This window comes from Mirounga leonina, unplaced genomic scaffold (genome assembly GCF_011800145.1).
Source record: "Mirounga leonina isolate KUSES-001 unplaced genomic scaffold, KU_Mleo_1.0 Mir_180, whole genome shotgun sequence".
NCBI lineage: Eukaryota > Metazoa > Chordata > Mammalia > Carnivora > Phocidae > Mirounga > Mirounga leonina.
Window position 1 is genome coordinate 30024075 of NW_023270469.1, and position 22633 is coordinate 30046707.

Genomic DNA, 22633 nt, shown 5'->3' on the forward strand with positions numbered 1-22633 from the left:
CTTCTGTTCTACTTTTCTATTTAGGGGAAAACTAAATTTCTTTCATGTTTACAAAAACACTAAAAACAATAGTGATGAATTAGGAAAGACTCTTAAGACCAAGGGGAAAAATAATTACAGATATCCAAAATGTACTCCCTTACGAGGTGAGGTACATCTCTGAGTCTTTCTGGACATTTTTAAGGTTCAGGGGAAGAAAACTTAAGGATATAATGATATTGTGGATGTAATTATAGCCAACTTCTGTCTTTTAAAAATTCTTCCAAGGTATACTTTCCTTTTAGAGATTCAGGACTAGGGTTTCTTTCACAACTGGATTATGATAAATTATAGATAAAAGTCAATTAAAAAAAGGAGTATTGTCATGTACAGACGCTGACATCATGGGTAGTCAAAGAATATGTTTAATAAAAAATAATTAAACTTCCATTTGCTCTATAGAACATCATAGAAAGTAATTTAATAAATTACAAATGACTTTTTTAAGACGTTTGCTCAACTACAGAAAGCAAATTCGGACTACACAAAACACAACTGGTAAATATTGCAAATGTCCAAAAGAAAAATTGGACTAAGACTTGAATCATGAAACCTGAAACAAGGGCTATAAATACAAGGCAATAACAGCTATAATTCTTTTAGTAACTACCAACACATACTTGGATATCCTTTCAACTGCAACTTTAGTATTATGTAATTCTACTGATTTTTTTTTTTCCTTATAACCCTTAACTTTACACAACCATATTTGCATTTTTTTTAAGCTGACAGCTGGACAACTTTTCCCCAATCAATACTAAATAGAAGTGTCTTGAAACCCAAGAGAAAGTTTAACGTTATAGTATTAGCCTTAATGCTTTGAAAACTGCAATTGCCTTATTACATAGAAAGAGAATCACTAAGATGTTAACCAAATTCATCTGATCATAATTAGGAAAATACTTTATCTCATAAATTTGATATAAATTAGATTTTTAGTGACAAGATCTAGGGCTCCCCCCCATTTTTTTTTAATTGGGGAAAGAAAGGAATGAAGATTATGTGGGTAGAACTAGTGGGAGAGAGGGAAATATGGATGGTGTTGAAATACCCCACCGGCAAACTAAGTTAACTGTGTTTGAAAAACTTTGGCTATCTCATAGGTGTATTCTAGTTCAACAAAAGTGCAATACTGCCAAGGGAAGATACTAAATATGTAATATATCATTTTCATGATGAAGAATTACTACCCACTTCTCCTGGATGGGCATTATAGTGACTATTGCTAAGACATTGCATAAAGAACTATCAATTCAAAGTACTATTTTGGGAAAAAATACAAAAATCAATACAATCTCGATGGAACATATATGATTTTGTAAATACATGTAACACTGTCTCTCTAATGAGGGATTAGTTATCTTACATACAGAAACGTAATTTACTGGTAAAGATCTGGGAGAATCCAATATAATTGGATTCATGACAAAACAACAGAGTTCTATCAAAACGTACTGAAAAGTTATTTTTTTCTGCGGGAGAGAAGTGGGGTACTTTTCCCCCCTAAGTTTAGCCCCTCGCAAATTTTATCACTGATTTATTCAAGTACCAGAAAAATGCTAACATCTTTCTCTCCTTAGGATGTAAATGGTATTTTATGTCCAATTCAGTTCTAATTGTTTTAAATGTACATGACAGGGATCCTGGACCTCTCCATCTTGTCAGAATTAGTAGCAGCTTTAGCAGGAGAAACTGTATCACAAATCAAATATCAGACAAATTTTACATGATAAAGGGTTCTAAGAAATTGATCAGAAGCCTTGGGCTTCATTTTTGTGGTTTACAGGTATAACTTGTATATATTTTTTTGAGATCATTCAAAGTGCATATTCAAAATGGGCCAACTCAGTATATTTAATATAAACTGATAACCCAACACTGATTCTGGGCAACATTTTAGTCTGCTTATACCTAGAAACTAAAAAAAAAAAAAGAATTTAGACTATTCTGCATATTACTTTATCACTATGATCTGTTAATGTTGGAATATTTCCATGACATAAAACACAAATAGAAATCTACACAAATAAAGCAAACAAACGATTTCTTTTACATGAAGTATGCTGTGTGGAAAGTTCTTCTCAGTGGTATTTCATGAGTTTGCCTTTTCTGAACCCTGGAAACAGACATTACTCATCAGAGACATGATTTCTTATAGGAGGCCAAACTTTGAAAAAGTAAAACTAAGTACGTCTAGAGGGTGCCAAAGTCCCATGACACAGGATTCTTTTATGACTTAATTTTACTGATATCAGAGTTAAGCTCAGCAAAAAGCAAGTCATATTTCTTGCCAGATTAACATGATATATAGGATGTGTTTAAAAAACCCCTGAAAACAAGTATAGAATTAGAAACGAATGTAAACTTCCTAAACTAACTCAGCTGAGGTAACAGGTAGCCAGTTAAATTGGCTGATTGGGAAACTTATTTCTTCTTTAAAACACACTTGTACCTGAATTGGAAACATCAGCAGTGCATCACGACACTAGAGCATTTTCATGTAATTAAAGCAATGGATGGTGATGTAGATTCTACAGCTTTCATGACATTCATTAGCTGCCCAAATTATTGCTGAGTTTTGATCTGTAAATTATAGGTGTCAAGGAGGCTGTAAAACTATATTCAAATTAAATCAGTAATATGCATAAAGTATTCTGTGTTCACTGCAAATATATTAAATATACAACTCTTATTGAGCATAATTTTCATAAAATTAACCCCCAACAAAATTATAATGCCTTTTTGTTGTAATTTTACACCTTTATGTATTTGATAGTACATACGAGTTCAGAAACTTATGGATCTTAAGAAATATTACATGCAAAACGTCTCTGAAAGCAGTTTGCACTTCTAAACAAATAACTGAAATGTTCGGTCAGTAAGTTATTGATGCACTCAACACTGGGGTATTTACAATTCATAATTAAAGAAAAAAAAATCCAAAATCAGTTCATAATTTAAGTGCAGTCTGGGAGTCAGTCTTCGTTACTAGAATCTGAATCCTCAGACGACGATGACGTACTGTCAGATCCAGACGAAGCATCGGCTTTCTCTGAACCCTCATCTGTGCTGTTCTCATTGAGAGGACTTGCTTCAGTTCCCCCTTTGTCTTCCTGATCTCTAACTCTGGAATCTTCCTCCTTTACTTCCTGGGACTTAGACGAGCCTAAGTCACTGTTTTTGTTTTTCTGTACGTCAAAAGTATTGGACTGGGACAAAGTTGGCATATGGAGATTAAGGCCTGGAGTGAGCAGCATCCCTGGATAGAGTATATTAGAGAGCAGTAGTGGGTTAAGAGCTAATGGGCTGGCAGCTGCAGCTCTACTTAATGCAGCAGTGGAGGACGTGGAAGGAGAACTCGACACGGAGTGTTCTCCCCCGTTCTCTGAATTATGACTCTCTGTCCTTTCTTTTTTTCCTTCTAGCTCCTTCGAGTCATTTCCCTTTTTCTCTTCGGTTGCAGATTCGGTAGGCTTTGTCAGGAGTCCTCCCATGCCCAGCAGATTTGGTAGGCCAGTCATTCCTGACAGCAGCATGGGGAACATGGCGGCCACGTTTTTAGCTTCTCCTCCAGAAGAAAGGCCAGCAGGCATTCCCATCAGCCCTGCGGTGACTTGCAGGGACTGCAAGTTTTGTAGGTTTTGTTGTAAGGCCTGAAGGGTCGTGAGATCCACACCTGGAAGTAATCCGTTGGCTAACAAAGGACTGCCTGACACGCTGGTGGCAGTTGCCGCCGCCGCCGCTGCCGTGGCCTTGGCAATTCCACTTTTAGGCCGTCGCCCCCGCCTGCTGACTTCCTCTCTCACAACAGGACCAGTGAGAATACGCTCATACATACTCTCTGGAAGAAATCCCTGGGGGGAAAAAAAATCAGCAACAATAGCTACATTAGAATAAAATCAATAGCTATCACATTAAAATCGGTAATTATTCATAAGCTGAGTCTGTGTTGCTAGAACATAATCAAGTACGAAAGAGAGAGCCTCATTCCATATTGTAAGTAGTGGTGGGAAAGAGTTCGTCCACTGCTCATTTTTTCAGAGGGTAAAAGAGCAGGAAGGGGCCTCTAGCTTTCTTCCACACTGTGAGGCGCACGTTTGTAGAAGAGTTCTAGAAAACAGGAGGTCCAAAGACACTTTCTCATAAGGGTTACTTCCACACCCTTACATGTTTCGCACCATCAATTACTCTAAAAGATGAAAGGAGTGCCCCTCTTCCAAGCTAGAAGAACGATAAGGAAAGGACAGAGAAAGTCAGTGAGAGGTTACGATTACAATGAGATGCTTCATGTGAACCTTTGTCACTTTGGGAATAAGGGAGGGAGATGGAGCCATGCTGAAAAAGATATTCAAGTGATTCTCTCGTGACTTTCTGGGCTCAGAACTCCTAAAGGTGGTAGGAGTGTAGAACCTCTAGACCAGCATTGTCCAATAGAAATACAATGTAAGCCACATATGTAATTTTAAATTTTCTAGCAGGTGCATTAAAAAAGGTAAAATAGAAACAGGTGACATTAACTTTAGTAATACAGTCTAACATAATTTTACCAAAATATTACCATTTTAATATATAATCTATGAAAATAAAGGTATTTTTTTATTTTTTCCAAACTTAAGTCTTCAAAATCCCAAACCAGAGTGGGGGGGGGGTGGGCAAAATGGGTGAAGTGGAGTGGGAGACACAGGCTCCAGTTATGGAATGAATAAGTCACGGGAATAATTTTTATAATTAATTAATTAATCGGGGGAGGGGCAAGGGCGAATCCTTTTTTTTTTTTTTTAAAGATTTTATTTATTTATTTGACAGAGAGATAGAGAGCACAAGTAGGCAGAGAGAGAGGGAGAAGCAGCCTCTCCACTGAGCAGGGAGCCTGACGCGGGGCTGAGAGGGCGAATCCTTAGACCGCTCGGCCATCCTGACTTCCGAGAGAGGGCGAATCCTAAGCAGGCTCCACACCCAGTGCGGCGCCTGAAGCGGGGCTCGATCTCAGGACCTGGAATCATGACCTGACCCCAAATCAAGAGCTGGACGCCGAACTGACTGAGCCACTCGGGGGCCCCAAGTCACGGGAATAAAGAGCAGAGCGCAGGGATACAGTCAGGGACGCTGTCGCAGTGCTGTGCGGTGACAGGTGGTGGCGGCACTTGCTGAGCACAGCGTAAGCACACACCTGTCCGATCACTACGCAGTACGCGCGACACTGATGTGACGCTGTGGGTCAGCCGTGCTCAAGGGCGCAACAGCCACGTGCGCCTCCTGGCGGCCATCTGTGACCGCTCCAGACAGCAGCTGCAATACCTTTTTTTTTTTAAAGTAGGCTCCACGCCCAACGTGGGGCTTGAACTCACGACCCTGAGGTTAAGAGTCACATCATCTACCGACTGAGCCAGCCAGGTGCCCCTAGACGGCAGTTTCAAAGACTCTCATGGTGCTATTTTAAAATTTTGTTTTGAATTGATCAGCTTACTTGTTTTCTTTACAAAAGCATTAGGGTTCACTCCAGAAAACAAGACAACAAAGAAATACAAGGGAAAAAAAATCATCCGTAATTTTACCATTCAGAGAGAACCACTGCTAACATTTTAGAATGTGTATTTCATTTTTCCCTTATGCGTATATACAGATTCTACAATTCTCCCCACTTCCGTTTCTAAAATAAATAGAATCATAATGAACATAGTTTTATAGCCTGCCCTTTTCATTTGGACACTTGTAGAAATAGTAGCTATTTTTTATTCAGCGTTTACCACGTGACCATGCTTTGCTTTTCCGAGAGCTTAATTACTACTCTGTTTAACACACTGTGACCTTTTCCTCCCTTGTCTTTAGATGTTCTTCTAAGATATAATTTTTGCACAGTTGCACAATTTTCCAATATATGGATGGACCATTAATATATTCCCAGTTTTTTACTACTATACTATGATGAATATCCTTATATATTTCTTTCCCCACATCTTTGGTTAATCTTTGTGGCCTTGCTCGTATAGTTATCTTAGAGGTTAAAATAAAAACAGATCAGTATATATTGATTCTGCATTCTAACTCAGCAAACATCTGAGAAATTTGTAATGTGTACTGCAAAATAAAAACTGCAGACTCAACACGGCACCTGTTCACACAGTATTGTTAATTCCTAACTTAAAATTTCATCTCTGCTACAGTTAAATGGCAGCTGATTTCCTTTTTTTTTTTTTTTTTAAGATTTTATTTATTTGAGAGAGAGAAAATGAGAGACAGAGAGCATGAGAGGGGGGAGGGGCAGAGGGAGAAGCAGACTCCCCGCCGAGCAGGGAGCCTGATGTGGGACTTGATCCCAGGACTCCAGGATCATGACCCGAGCCGAAGGCAGTCGCTTAACCAACTGAGCCACCCAGGCGCCCCTGATTTTCTTTTTAATCTGGTACAGTTGACACCCAATGTTATGTTAGTTCCAGGTGTACAACTTAGTGATCTGACAGGCTTATACGTTATGCTGCACTCGCCACAAGAGTAGCTCAGGTGTCTTAGGACTTTAGGTACGTAAACTTATTTTAGTTCTCACTATATCCTTTGAGACAGTATTATTCCCGTTTTTCAAATGAAGGAATTAAACCTCCGCTGGTCAGTATCACTGCCTATGTTCCTTATGCTCTGCCCCATGCCTTATTCATTCTGTAACTGGAAGCCTGTACCTCCCTTTCCCCCTTCATCCGTTTTGCCCCTCTCCCCACCCGCCTCCCCTCTGGCAGCCATCAGTTTATTCTCCGTATTTATAGATCTGAGTCTGCTTTTTGTTTGTTTTGGGTTTGGTTTTAGATTCCACTTACGAGTGGAATCATATGGTAGTTGTCTTTCTAAGTCTGACTAAATGGCATCTAATTTTTAAGATGATAGGTACGTTAGTATTTATGAAATTACTCACAGACTGCTTAACAACATCTCCCCATTCAGGAGCTACTCCATATTCTGAATTTTCTTTCAGGAATCTACATAAATCTTTCAAAGGGGGAGCAAATGCACCTCCAACCTGTAAATGAAAAAGATTGTTATACACTTAAAAACACTATTAAATATGAAGACATTTCTTGCTTTTATTCTGTGCTATACAGAGTTTAAGACACATGTATTTCTTGAATTACCTTTGACGATCTCTACTATATTAAAAAGGACTACCACAAGCCAAAAGCACTGCTAATATACCATACAGACACGTGGTAATGTGAATTTTAAATGCTTTAAAAAGTGACGAAAATAGTAAAATGAATAACTACCATTTACTGTGTACTTGCTATGCTGGATAAGCAATATAGCCTAGTTAAGAGCATATACCCTCCGGACTCAGACTTACCAGCTATTTGAACTGGGGCAAATCAGTAAATCTCTTTGAGCCTCAATTTTCTGATCTATAAAAAGGGGATTACAATAACACTTCCCTCATAGGGTTTTATGAGGATAAAAATGAAACAACTCAAGTGTCTTAGCACAGCGTCTGGTGCATAACAAATAGTAAGTTCTTATTATTATATGCCAAGTATCATGCTTAGGACTTTAAGTATGTAAACTTATTTTAGTTTTCACTATATCCTTTGAGACAGTATTATTTCCGTTTTTCAAATGAAGGAAATAAACCTCAGAGAAGTTACAGAAGTTGCCTAAAGCTAGCTAGGAAGCGTTAGGGCCAGCTTTAAAACTCAGGTCTCACAAACTCATGCTCTTACCCATTATGTAAATTAAAACCCTGAAGTAGAAATACAGGGAAATACAGTAGAAAAGATATATACATCTTTTGAATGTGAACAGTGATATAACCGACTAATCACAATGTGAAAAAATTTAAAAACTACATATAATAATTAGTAGGAAATTAAAACAAAATATTTTGAAATTTAAATGATTTGGATCTACCACCTTAATGTTCCTTTGGAGTCTATTATAATTCCTCTTTCCATACGTCTCTAAATATATACAATCTCTTGATAGAATACAGACAGGATTTTAATATGGTTATGCTACCTGTAAGTTATAGGTATTTATAGTTATAATACCTGTAGGTATGCTTTTTTAGTATTTTCTATAGTCTTTACTTAGTCTCTGTGGTTTCTGTTTGCCTTCTCCTTTTTGTTACCCCCTTTATTAAGCTCCAATTTAAGCGGAGGCCCTCTGGGTGGTTTATGGGGATTCAGCAGGTAGATTCTTTTCAATCCTTAAGCCTATGCGCTAGAGACTCAGAACAATAAACAATACAAATTAAAGGAAATGAACAGGCCCCTTGTCAGGTTATAACATTTAAAGATAAAATTAGGAGTGTTTAATATCTAATAAGTAAAATTACAAAATTGTTCCATTTCCTTAAAACTGGCTAAGACTAATTTATTCCTATCTAGTAATGCTAACTTTTGTTATAAGATGAACTACAAAGATTTGTAACACCATCTATATAAGCACAAAATTAAGTAAAATGCTACTAAAATGTCATCTTGTTCTTCCCCTAATCTCCCTGTGACATCATTTTAAAGTACTAACAAAAGCTGAATAAGCTCTATAAAATTGGGGAAAAATCAGTATTAATTTTAATGAGCTGGTGCACGTAACAGTATTAAAACAATTGTTAGGGTAATTTGATTTGTGAGAGAAATTTGCTATTCTTACTCTGAGGCCATCTTTTTCTTTTTTATTTATTTTGTTGCATGCTTATCTGCATAAAAAACAGAACAAAAATATCAGAGCTATTAGCCTACAAAAGGATGCCGTAAGTGTTCTATCATTTACTTTCGAGGTGAAGGAGACATCTACCAATCCATAAAAAAAAAAAAACAATTTGGGGAAATAAATGTTGAGCCACATTTGGTTTAGAAATAGAATTTGGAAAAACCGGACTCTTATCATTCATCAGTCAAAAAAGCTGTAAGATAAACAGCAGTGCCCTTATTCTATAAGGTACCTTTGTTTAAGACATTTTATTTTCATCTGTCAGAAAATTATGTTAATAGGCTGATTTAAAGGAACAAGATACTTTATGGCCATCTGATCGGAAATTACAGCGATAAAAATGTACATCTATGACGGCCTGATGAGAACGGTGGCTCTCTCATCAGTTTCTCACCCTCTGCAGCATGAGCATTCTGGATGGGTGTTGTGAGGGAATGTCCTATGTACGGTAGAATGTTTAGCAGCATCCTGGCCTCTACCTGCTAGATGCCAACAGCATCCTTCCCCTGCCTGCCACCTCCCCGAAACCTACCTCCCTGCCTCCCAAGTTGGGGCTACCAAAAATGTCTCCAGACATTGCCAAATGTCCCTGCAAGACAAAATTGCCCCGTGCTGAGAACTGTTGCTTTGGATGTAGGGCCCTCGTGCAGTGTCACACTGCTTACACGCTGATGTGTCAAGTGACTTATTTTATTCCATGGCTTAGCCAAAGGTGTGGGAATTGAAATTAGATTGCATAAAATTATAGTCCATGTCTTTTCCCACAAATCTGCCAGTTTTAACCCATTTTCAGGTCTGTTGGAAAACATGGCATAATGAAGTAGTATTCTAAAGATCTCCTAAATATAAACGATTAACAATAAATATATACACACCTTCCTGGCATTTCTTCTGTTAATTAGCTGAACACGTTCTTCTCCAGTAAGACTATTAACATCGAGTTTATTAGGGTTTCTGCAACGATGCCTTTTTTGTTTGGGCCTCCCTTCATGGAGCTGCATTCTCTAAAACATATAACCAAAGAAACAGCTTTAAAATCTTTACTTGTGCAAACAGTACAAAAAAGCTGATCCAAGTAATTTAATTCTATAATACTGAAGATACATATATATAATACTATTAAATATTGAAGATATATAATATCTCCTTATATATTTTACCTTCAGTTTATATATGTATCATATATATACATAAATAATATTAAAGAATTTACCCTTTCGTTACACTTTAAAATTACTTTAAATATTTTTATATTTAATACAGTTGACCCTTGAACAACATGGGGATCAGGGGTGCTGCCGTGCATACTCGAAAATCCACATATAACTCGATTCCCCCAAAACTTAACTGGCAATAGCCTACTGTTGACCAGAAGCCTTTCTGATAATATAAACAGTTGATTAACACATATTTAGCATGTTATATTTATATCATATCCTGTACTCTTATAACGAAGTAGGCTCAAGAAAAGAAAATGTTATTAAGAAAATCATAATGAAGAGAAAATACATTTTCAGTACTGTACTGGAAAAAAATCCACGTATAAGTGGGCCCACACAGTTCAAACTCAAGTGTTGTTCAAGGGTCAACTATCTAATAAAAATATTAATATGACTTTAAGAAATATTATATACATCTTTTCCTCAAATTATATATTTAAACAAATACTCAAGGCCATCACATGAACAAAACACTATCATTCTGTGTGCATTCTGGCTCCTGAAATGAGATTTTCCCTTAAGCTCTGACAGATCACGTGTTCCTAGTGTCGTCTGAAGGAGTTGCTGATGATGCTGGAGCAGCCTCCTCTAAACTGTACAGTTCTTTGCTTTTTCTCCGGATAAATCTCATCTGAAACATCAGATTTTTTTCTGTGCTGACAGAATCTATGTTTGTGCCAGCTGTGGCTTTCCTCTTCTCTTCATCTCACTAACCGTCTCTCTTATCTCTCCTCAAGTAATCGTCACGATATTAAAAGATACTATTCTTGCATTTTACGAACGGGAACCAGGGCTTGGAGAGGTTACCTTCCTTAAGGTCATGCAACCAGCCAGTGGTAGTATCTGGCAATGAAACTCTTTCCGTCAAACTATACTGCTTACCTCTATGATTTAACAAAGCAGGGCTTGAGGTCTGTAGCTATTTCGGGCCAATGCTCAAACTCTTCAGCATGGCAGACCCACCCTTTCACAGCCTGGACCTAAATTCACCTCTTCTATCCAGTTACTATTACTCCACTCATTGCCTCACATACCCTACAATATCAAACTGGCCGCTGTTTTATGAACATGCCCTCAAGTCCTATCCTTTTTAACTCTTCATACTTGTTTTACAGAGCTTAGCCTAGCCTCCCCTTGTGTTAACCTGGTCAAATGTCTACTTATTCTTTATCATCCACTGGTCATATGTGTCATCTCTATTTTCTTTCCATATTTCCCCAGATACTTGCCCTAGGCAGAGTTGTTCATTATTCTTTTATCTGTTTCCATGGCACTCTACACATACCCCTGTTATTATAGATCTATATCATGTTATAATTATTTAGCTAGAGAGATACCCCAGTAGAGTGTGAGAGCTAAGAAATCAGTAACGTGAAATATCCTTCAGAAACCAAAACTAATTATTATCTCATATTATATGACAAATGCTGTTTTAAAAAAAGTATCCTTCAGAAATCAAACTATTGTCTTGTATTCTTTATCACAACAAATGCTGTTTTAAAATCTTAATATTATATAATGTTACCTAAAAATTATGATAAAAAGTTAATATTTGTGGTGAAAATGATGAATGGCTTGTAAGTTTAAAAAATTAATAAAGATTCCTTTGCAGTGATGAGAAAAAGACAGGAGAATCCCTTACAGACTACAGTGGAACTGCCACAAGGGCAAGAACTTTATATTGTTCACGGTTTTATCCTCCATCCCTTAAAAGAGGACTAGCACATAGTAGTTAACTCAATAAGAATCTATTGACTAAATAAATGTTATTTTCTAACATGTTAAGTTACAGGGTTAAACTAATGATTCTCATTATTGTTAGAATTGCAGTATTCGTTCTATGCTTACCCATCATATTTAGTGAAAACCCCTCCCCTCATAATTATAAAAGCTTTATTTGGTTTAAAAATCAAAAGTAATTAAAGTTTATTTGAGAATTAGTGGCATCCTTAGAGAAGACTGGGGATATGAAAGGCATCTGAAAGCCAAGCCCAAGGCAGTCTGTTTTAGACTATCAGGTTATTTCCTGGTGTCAGTAATAGTGATGTAAAATTCTAGAAGAAGTACACATTACAGACACAAAGACCACTGTAGGGACTGGAGTGTGGAGATTCTGTGGTTCCTTTTTGTAAAAAAAGTAACAAGGTATTTTTTTTCTGTTAATAAAATAACAACTTTACCTTTACGTAGTAGTTTTTAGTCTTCAAAAGACTTTCAGTTTTTAATCATTGGCTCAGCAAATATTTATAGGGACCTAGATACTATTCTATGGATCAGGAATTATGTACTAAGTCCTGGGATACAAAGGTGAATAGGATATAGTCCTTCAGAAGCTCACAGAATACTAGACAGCTTCACTGGGTTCTCCATTCGAATGAAGGCAGATACAATAGGCCTGCCACCTTCACTGTATGGGGGATCTGATGCAAATTTGGTATATCAGCATCTGATAGTAAAGTATTGCAAAATGAAATAACAGATTTCTGTGAGTAAGGAAGCCATATGCCTATAAGATAGTGAGCACAAGGTATCTCAGGAGATAAAACATGCAAAATAACTTTAACAATTCTCACTCGCGATTAGTGTAAACTCAATGTGTAAACTCTGCTTAGGACAATCTCTCCCTCTCCCTCTGCCCCTCCCCACCTCTGTGTCTCTCTCTCTCTCTCTCTCCCTAAAATAAATAAATAAATCTGCAGACCACGAAAGCTGTACTGTGATAGCTTGAAGAAAAGCTTATGAGTAGTAGTTTGGGCACTAGATTTAAGACTGTGTGCCCTGGACTATTTACTTCAAATTTCAGTGTTTTAATTTATCTAGAAAATAGTTAAAATGATGCCATTCTGATAAAGATGTCAAGAGTGTTAAATGAGATAACATATGTTAAGTGCTAAGTATAATGCCCAGCACACAGCTAAGTCTCAATAAATGTTTAATATGATCATTAGTATTTTAAAGTAAACTCCCTGAGGAAACTTTATACCTTTACAACGTTCACTGGGTCGAACACAGTACTCTGTATATTGGAGGTGATTTTTATTATTAAATGCAGAATAGAAAAATGGAAATGGCACTGTGTTGTATCGTGGGAAAAATGGTCATTAGTTTTTTCTGCTCATTTTCCTTACTCTTGGACAGAACACATATTTACATAAGTGGGTAAAAATGTATGCTTCTTGATTATGGATTTGAAAAACCACAGAAATAAAATATATCAAGATTTGTAAGGCATCACCTACAGGAATAAAAGCTCCTAAATCTTCCACATAACCTGGGTGCTCCTTAAGCCATTTTTCCAAATCCTTTCTCTTTGGCGCATCATCGCCTGCAAGTCTTGTCCCATCTTTGAGGTTAATAACTGGAACTGGACTTTCTGTATCAGGAATTCCTTGAGGCTGAGTATAGGACAGTGCTGGATTTATCCCTGTAGAAATCTGTGAGGTGGTTAAGCCTAAAGTAACCTGTAGAAAAACAACCAAGTGAAAATTTTATTTCTATGCTTTACCATTCGATTTTTGGTCCAGTGAAGCAAATCTTTTTGAAGAGGAAAAAAGTTGTTTAAAATTCTGCTAAATTTTTCAAATTTAAAATTTTCATGAATCTTGGTCAGTGCTGGATTCCTCTGAGATATAATCCAGAAGTACAATCTAATTTCCTAATTAATATTTTTACTCTATAAGACATTTGCAAAACAGCAATATATGTATTTACTAAGACTGAATTTTGGACTCAAGGATCAGCAGTTTTTACTTACATGGTTAGGTGGTTTATTTCTGTTAAAAAAGAGGATGTCAACACCTTCTACATTCTTCCTCCTTCCCCGCCTTTTTTTGACTATAGGCTGGTTGTCTAATCTAACTCCATTGGCACCAAGAGTTGACTGAATGGAAGTACCTAATCAAATAAAAACATGCAAAATGGTGATCAAAATCTAGATCTTAAGCAAATTAAAAGTAGTCAGTTTTCTAAATATATGAAAGTGTTAGTTCTTAATTGTACATACTCTAAATCCAGCAATTTTTGGGCTAAAACACCCCCATTCCTCATTTAAAAACTTGAAGAACTATAAGCAACTTTTTGACTTGTCTCTTCAAGTTATTTACCCTGATATTCACACATCTTATCTTTCCCTTTTAGAGGAAGAAGCATGTCTTTCTCATCTACAAGACAAATCCTTCCTTTTTCTTTGAATCCATTAATTCCTACCTTTTCTGAAAGCCTGTTTTTTCAACTATCTTTACTTTCTTGTGCCAAAGTATCTTATTCTAGAGTCTTCTCCTCAACTTAAAAACATGGCCTAACTCAAACAAAAAATAAGCCTCTTTCAGCCTTTTTATAACTTTCAAAACTTTTGAAAGGTTGGTCTTTGTTGTGTTCATCCTTCTTTACGACCAACGCATTCCTCAATGTCCTATAGTCTGGTCCCATGCCAGCCTCCTTAAGGTATTTTAGGATCAGCACTAACTTTTTAGTTGCCAAGTCAAACTGACCTTTATCATTCCTCATTTCAGTAGACTCTCAATAAAAATGTGTGTAAGAGGTATGAATGAAACAGTTCCATGCACTCAGCCATTTTTTCCAATGAATAAATATTTATCAAATAGCTTATACGTAGTTATGAGGTATTATGATGGTTCAAAGATGAGTTAAACGCAGTTCCTGTCCTCAAAAAGTACATAATCCAGAACTCTCTTGTTAGAAGAAAATATTGGGGTGCCTGGGTGGCACAGTTGGTTAAGCTGTGACTCTTGGTTTCTGGTCGGGTCGTGATCTCAGGGTGGTGAGACTGGGCCCCATGTCGGACTCTGTGCTCAGCGTGGAGTCTGCTTAGGACAATCTCTCCCTCTCCCTCTGCCCCTCCCCACCTCTGTGTGTCTCTCTCTCTCCCTAAAATAAATAAATAAATCTTAAGAAAAAAGAAAATATTATTAAGGATGAGTTGTTTTTTTTTTTTTTTAAATAGTTCACAGCTTATAGTGAGAAATGCAATCATTCAAGGAGAATTTTTAGAGCAAGTCCAGTGTATACCTGAATAAGGAGTTGCCCTTTGGCTGGTCATGTAACCTTATGCAGGCCACTTACATTCACCACATCTCAGTTTCAAAATGGTACCTTAATTCATATGGTAAGGAATGGCTAGTTACAATGATTAAAAAACCATGTTTGCATATAAAAGCACAATAGGAATGTAACATAACTTCTTAATTTTTATTTTTGTCTTTAAAAAATTGTTTTATTATTAACATATAATGTATTATTTGTTTCAGGGGTACAATTCTGTGATTCATCAGTCTTCCACAACACACAGCGCTCAGCACAACACATACCCTCCATCCCCCAGGCACCCCATCCCCCCACCCCCCTCCCCTCCAGCAACCCTCAGTTTGTTTCCTGAGATTAAGAGTCTCTTATGGTTTGTCTCCCTCTCTGGTTTCATCTTGTTTCATTTTTTTCCTCCCTTCCCCTATGATCCTCTGCCTAGGAATGTGACATAACTTTATAAAAAAAGAAAAGCTTTCATTATCTACAAAGTGAATTTCATTATAACCAGATTAACAAAATATTATGAATACGATTTGAAAGTACTTTCACTGTAGTACATTTTAGCTATAATAATACACCAACTTTCCCAAAGTATCATTTTTTAGAAGTACCATTTTTTTTTTTTAGTACCATTCTATTTTATAAGAAGTTCTCATGGTTTCTTATTCTAATATGAATGAAATGGCTTACATCAGCCCCTTTCCCCAACCCTAATCCCTGTCCCAGCTCAGTTTTCACGTTGTCTATAATCTGGATTCACCTTTTCTAAGCAGGCTCTGCTTTCATACAAATCTCTCTCCAGTAGGAATTTACACACTAGCTAGGTCAGTCTTATCACAAAGTCTGCTATCAAGTCTCTGCTCCATGCTGTTCCCTGCCCCTTTCCCCCTTCCCACGGATGTCACTTTCCAGAAGGACCATTATCTGATCTTCCTCTTACAGATCCTGTTCAATTCTACCTCTTCCAGAGGACTTTGCCTAAGTTTCTAGACAGTAGTGACTTCCCTCTTCTTCAGTATTTTTTAACTATAATGTGCTGTGTAGCAAAACATATTATCTTGTTTTTTTAATGACTTGTCTAATATTTTAACATGTAGGCCTTGGTCTACCAAGCAACTGAAAGGCAGAGAGAGTGTCTTACATTACTTTTTACTTTCCCTTTACTGCTATTCCAATGTTATATAAAAAAGTACTTAATATAATTATCTCTGGAAAAACAATTGTATACACACCGAAGTGTACATTTATAAACATACCCTATTTGGCCTTTCATAAACATAATTCTATTTAGCCAGTTAGATACTATCGTGATGTCTGTCTGTCTTTCTTTTCCTTTTTTTTTTTTTTTAAATATTTTATTTATTTATTTGACAGAGAGACAGCAAGAGAGGGAACACAAGCAGGGGGAGTGGGAGAGGGAGAAGCAGGCTTCCCACTGAGCAGGGAGCCCCATGTGGGGCTCAATCCCAGGACCCTGGGATCATGACCTGAGCTGAGGGCAGACGCTTAACGACTGAGCCACCCAGGCGCCCCTTTCTTTTTCCTTCTTAAAAAAAACCCAGCTACCGGGCGCCTGCGTGGCTCATTCAGTTAAGTGTCTGACTCTTGGTTTTGGTTCAGGTCATGATCCCAGGGTCCTGGGATCGAGCCCGTGTCAGGCTCCCTGCTCAGCGGGGAGTCTGCTTCTCCCTCTCCCCACCCCTTCGTGCTCTTTCTCGCTCTCTCTCTCAAATAAATTCTTAAAAAAACAAAAAACAAACAACCCAGCTACCTTGACTTATTTCTGAGTGATTTTTAGAAACATTACTGACTTATTATTTTTTAAAGATTATATTTATTTATTTGACAGAGAGAGACACAGCGAGAGAGGGAACACAAGCAGGGGAACAGGGAGAGGGAGAAGCAGGCTTCCCGCTGAGCAGGGAGCCCGATGTGGGGCTTGATCCCAGGACCCCGGGATCATGACCTGAGCCGAAGGCAGACGCTTAACGACTGAGCCACCCAGGTGCCCCCATTACTGATTTATTTTAAGCTAGAATCCAAAATGGAAAATTTAACCTATCTATTCTATAAAGCTTGTATTGCATTTATCTTAGATGTAATTATAACAATATTAAAAATAGCTTCTTTTGGGGTGCTTGGGTGGCTCAGTCGTTGGGTGTCTGCCTCCGGCTCAGGTCAGGATCCCAGGGTGCTGGGATCGAGCCCCACATGGGCCTCCCTGCTCAGCGGGAGGCCTGCTTCTCCCTCTCCCACTCCCCCTGCTTGTGTTCTCTCTTGCTTTCTCTCTCTCTGTGTCAAATAAATAGATAAATCAAAATCTTAAAAGAAAAAAATAAGAAAAAGAAACATGAAAAAAAAGTTTCTTTTTGCTGAATGCCTACTAGGTGCCATACACTGAGCTAGGTTTAACCAATGTTTTCTTAAATCATCAAAAACAACAAAAACATAGAGGTATTATTAAGCCTATTTTATAAATGAGATCAGAAACATTAAGTTACTGGCCCAATGTCACAGCCAGTAAATGACAAAATTCAACCCCAGGTTGTTTGGCGGCTCTATTATCATCCTCTGTTCACTATTCCAGGTAGTTTCTGGAATGGGTTCTTTAGTTTTGTCCTACTGTAATTTCTGCTATTTTACTATTCCCTTCATTAATTAAATTACATCACAACTTGTATCTTTACTTGAAACTTTCAGATAAAATTCAGAGGGTACCCACATAAACGTAAAAAGGGCTTTGGCTTTGGGATATTAATAACTATAATAATAGCATTTATTCAGTATCTAATTCTAAAACCTGTGAGGTTTTAGATTTTAACATCGGTTAAATTTTAACATCGGTTTACCATCTAGTTAAGTGCCACGCTCCATAGTAGCCGCTCTACATATACTATTTAACCCACCCAGCAGTGCTACCTCTCTCCTCCCCCAACCGCTCGTTTCACAGACAAGAAAGAAGGCAAAAAATTGTTAAGAGTCATGTTGGAGGACAAATCTAGATTTCATGTTTGCAATAATTAAGATGGATGAGCTATAATGCTTAGATAATAACTCCATCTGGTTAATGTTTAAGGCTTTTAACTATTTTGTGTTACTGCGGATTGTGTTACAATTACTGCTTATACTATTAAAGGTAGTATTATTTACCCAAGAGTTACTTAACGGTGAAGGCTGTACAACCTTCAGCTACAACAGCAATAAAATGTTCAAATGACAGAAGCGTCAATCCCATTTTATAATGGAGTTCTCAGAGCACAAGCAGTGGTATTTCTTATTTTTTTTACATTTTACTTACATTCAATTCATTCACATATAGTGTATTAGTTTCAGAGGCAGAGTTCAGTGATTATCAGTTGCATATAATACCCAGTGCTCATTACATTACATGCCCTCCTTAATGCCCATCCCCCATTTACCCCATCCTACACTCTTCCCTTTTTTGTTCTAAGATTTTATTTATTTGAGAGAGAGAGAGAGAGAGAGAGCGCTCAAACATATGAGCAGGGCAAGAGGGAGAGGCAGGCTCCCCGCTGAGCAGGGAGCCTCATGCGAGGCTTGATCCCAGCGATCATGACCTGAGCCAAAGGCAGATGCTTAACCAACTGAACCACCCAGACGTGCCCCCTCCCATTTTCTTATAAAAAAACCAGAGCTCCCTAAATACAATACTGTCAATGAAAAGCACGATTTGGGGAAGTTATACTTCAGTGACAGAAGCATGGCTGATTCAGATTTGAACTGCAAAGCTACACATGTCTGAAAGTCCAGGAACTGGAGAATTACAATGAATGGTTAATCAATCTGTAAGAGACCAAAGTAATGCTGATGATACTAATCTATAATTTAATTGTGATTTATAATTAAAAAGTCACAGTAGCAGCAATTGGGAATAACTACCAATTTAACACTTATAATAAAGCATTATGTTCCCCAATCCTAGGAATTCCACACACTGTGCACATGCACAACAGGGGTTCTGAAATGTTTCTAAATACTACATGGCAACCAGCTTTAGTAGAATACTGAAACAGATTCCTTAGCCTTATGTAAATGGAAGGTATAATGGAAATTCAAGTCATTAATCAGCTTTAATCAACAACTTGCACTTTTTATTTTATTTTTATTTTTTATTTATTTTTTATTTTTTTTAAAGATTTTATTTATTTATCTGAGAGCGAGAATGAGAGAGAGAGAGCATGAGGGGGGGAGGGTCAGAGGGAGAAGCAGACTCCCTGCCGAGCAGGGAGGCCGACGCGGGACTCGATCCTGGGACTCCAGGATCATGACCTGAGCTGAAGGCAGTCGCTTAACCAACTGAGCCACCCAGGCGCCCCCAACTTGCACTTTTTAAAGATTCAGCTGATCCTGAGTAAAATTCTAAACTTCCGATATTACAGTTTATAAAAGGGACACAAATTAAAGCACATTAGACCAAGATCAACAGAACAAGCTTCTTATCGATTCCTCAATGCCCATGGAGCACACAACTCATGGCTCCAATTTGGTATTTAATAAATACTGCTGATTCAAAGTGTCAAAATGTTAGAAGAGATACAGCCCCAAAAGGAGGAGATATGATCGTTGCTTTCAAAATGTTAAGATTATCATGTAGACATGGGAATAGGCTGAATCTGCGATGCCTTTAAAGACAGAATTTCAATCATTAAGAAAAACCAACTGCAGGTAAAATTTGCTTCCAAATAAGAAGGAATTTTGTGATAATCAGAGCTGCCCAGTAATAAAAAGGGCTGTTTGAGGTCAGAACAATCTTTCCCTGCAAATATTCTATGAGAATGAAGGATTATCTTCCAGGGATTAGTTATTACAATTCCTGGATCCTATAGATGACTGAACTACACTGTCTCTAAAGTCTTTCTAGAACTTCTCACTTTAACTTCTTCTACTAATCACCACTAATTTGTGATTCAGGTGTCTGCCTTTACATTCACAATCTGCTTTCATGTTGATATGCTGTTTGAACTTGTATCTGCATAAAACTACCTGACAGAATATTTCCACCCAGATATTTAGGACCCTAAAACAAAACTGCACCCTGCTTTAAAATGTCACTTTAAAAGCCCCAACAGGTATTTATTAAGATCTAAAGATCTAAAACTGTATTATATATATATATAAATGAACAGGAATAAGCAAAAGAGAATTTGGGAATGACAGCAGGAGTATTTCATGCCAAGGCAGTTACTACTGTCACGGTCACCTGACACTGGCATGGATTTGGGGAAACTGGCGAGGCTGGTCTCCGACGCGCTCTGCAGCTCCCGGAGCCGAGCCAGGTACTGCTGCTGCCCCAGGGCACCGTCTTCACTGTCGAACGGTCTTTTCTGAGCAAGCCCTTGCTTCTGAAATGTCAACTTCAAACCACCTTCCTGTTAACAAGCACCATTGTCAAGAAAGGAAAAATTAAAAAACTCATTTCAGTTATTAAGAGAATTTTTTTACTTAGAAGAAGTGAAGTAAAAACCCTGAAACATTGATCAAGTTCTCTGCTTATTCTGAAATCAACTAATGGGAAAAAAAAAAAATCAACCCATTTATATAATGAATATTAAGTTTTCTTTCTTAAAAGAAAAAAAATCCAGGTACTATATACACTTTTCTGAGCAAAACAAAGCTTTTTGTGTAACTACTACATTGTAACATTATTAGCTTCGGACATACATCTCTAAGTACATTATTCAAATGACATTTCAGAGGACGTTACCTATGTATTAGACATGGAGTAATCCATTTGGCTTCAAAAATCATACTGAAAAATGAAATGTTACTGATAACAGGGCATGCTAAATGTTTAAAAGAGGAAGTGCACGGACATACCATTTAAATATTATATAAAAGAACCAAAACAATTAGAATTTGTCAGACTGTTTAAGAAAAGCATTCTTGATCAGCAGAAGGACTATTTTCAGAAGTATAGGTAGAGAAACATATTAAATGATGATCCTTCTAGTAGAATATTCAAGTTTAATAACCTGGATATCAAAAAGAAAACAATCCAAATACCAGAAAACAAGTATGTGAAGGAAGTAAGAGTGAGGGCAGGCAGCCACTTGCAGAAAAAGCATGCTGCACACGTAATCGCAATCGGGTCCTAGGGCAATAAAAATAAACATACGTCTTTGATTTTCACTGTAAACTCCTTTTCTCGTACATGCTTCTTCACCTTTGACATCTGTGTTGACTGATCGTGTTCTTCTTTAACACCGGCCCCTGGGGGAGTGGGTACACTGGGTTCACTATATTCTGTAGCTGCACCAGGACTGTCCAGCAGTTTTGTGGTATAGAAAGAAGCCACTGTGTTGGCATCATAACTTCTTCTAGCTGAAGGCCACTTCCCTTTCAGCACTGTTTGACAAATACTGTCCAGCCGGTTGATCATCACGCGGTCCTGGAAGAGCATGCCACATCAAAGTGTGATTTTAACAACCAGGCCAGACCTTTGGAGATGAAATGGCTCAGGGCCTTGATGGATTTAGCCCCGGTATAACATATGTGTATTTGGTATGTATACATATTCGCACACCCATATCATAATTCTGTAAGAATTCATGTACAAATTTCCACTGGAGTTCAAAAAAATTTATGATATAGTCTTCTGTTATTTTTATAATTACACAAGTAATACAGGTTTCTTTGTAAAAAAGGTAGTTCTAGTCTAGCCACATACAGAAAGAAGGATTGTACTAATCCAATCTGAACTTCTACCACTGAAAGCATATGTACCTAAGTGAACTTTTTTCTTTTTTTTTTAAGATTTTATTTATTTATCTGACAGAGAGAGACACAGCGAGAGGGAACACAAGCAGGAGGAGTGGGAGAGGGAGAAGCAGGCTTCCTGCCGAGCAGGGAGCCCAATGCGGGGCTCGATCCCAGGACCCTGGGACCATGACCTGAGCCAAAGGCAGATGCTCAACGACTGAGCCACCCAGGCACCCCAGTGAACTTTTTTTTTCTAAGTCACCAATGACTAAGGTAAATTTCTCCAAGGAGACTCAGCTCAAAGCACCTATTTCATAACCTGTACGTGAACCTAAGCATTATCTCTCATTCTAAACATTCTAAGGTTAACATACATATTGAAGTACACCTATTTACTTGATAATAGCAGTTGATACTTTTGAGGCTAACACCAAAATGCCACCCTATGTTTTATGGTGACCTATTTTTCCACATGAGAAGAGTATCTACCATTAGAGCAACAAGAAAAATACTCAAAAAATGATCTGTTCCAGCAGGACATTATTCATTTACCTTTGGCCAATATGAAGCTGCTAGCATGTATCCACCTTGTAAGATGTAAGAGGACTCTGGCGTCCCATTGTTCATCTGGAAACTATCCTGGGTCTCGTCCTGGGTAGTGCTCAGTGACGCGACACTTTCTTCATCATAGGCTTTCACGTGAGGGGTACCTTCTGCTAAGAACAATTATAACTGTTTCAAAAAAAAACTGCATAAAACAAGTTTATATATAGTTTTCAAAGCTTATATAATTATTCAGATATATTTAAAAAGGAAAAGAAGTAAAAACAAATGGTAAAAAAAAAAAAGGAAAAAATTCACCTAGAGTACAATAAAGTCTTCGTTGTTTAAAAAATTAGCACAAGAGCAAAATAAGTAGC

General features: G+C 37.5%; 1 protein-coding gene across 11 annotated transcripts in view; it reads right to left on the reverse strand.

Annotated features, from left to right (window-relative positions):
• Positions 1-367: 367 nt before the first annotated feature.
• The window catches only part of CHD9 (chromodomain helicase DNA binding protein 9), a 215238-nt gene continuing 192972 nt past the window's right edge, over positions 368-22633 (reverse strand). For 7 of the 11 annotated variants that reach the window (XM_035025212.1, XM_035025209.1, XM_035025211.1 and 4 more), the window contains 8 exons: positions 22266-22429; positions 21130-21402; positions 20215-20383; positions 13705-13844; positions 13190-13411; positions 9606-9734; positions 6944-7048; positions 368-3893 (listed from right to left, as the gene is read on the reverse strand). In XM_035025212.1, coding sequence (XP_034881103.1) covers positions 3015-3893; positions 6944-7048; positions 9606-9734; positions 13190-13411; positions 13705-13844; positions 20215-20383; positions 21130-21402; positions 22266-22429 — 2081 coding nt within the window. In that variant the 3' untranslated portion in view covers positions 368-3014. The remainder of the gene's footprint in view (positions 3894-6943; positions 7049-9605; positions 9735-13189; positions 13412-13704; positions 13845-20214; positions 20384-21129; positions 21403-22265; positions 22430-22633) is intronic. The other 4 variants (XM_035025215.1, XM_035025218.1, XM_035025216.1 and 1 more) reach the window with 3 other exon arrangements.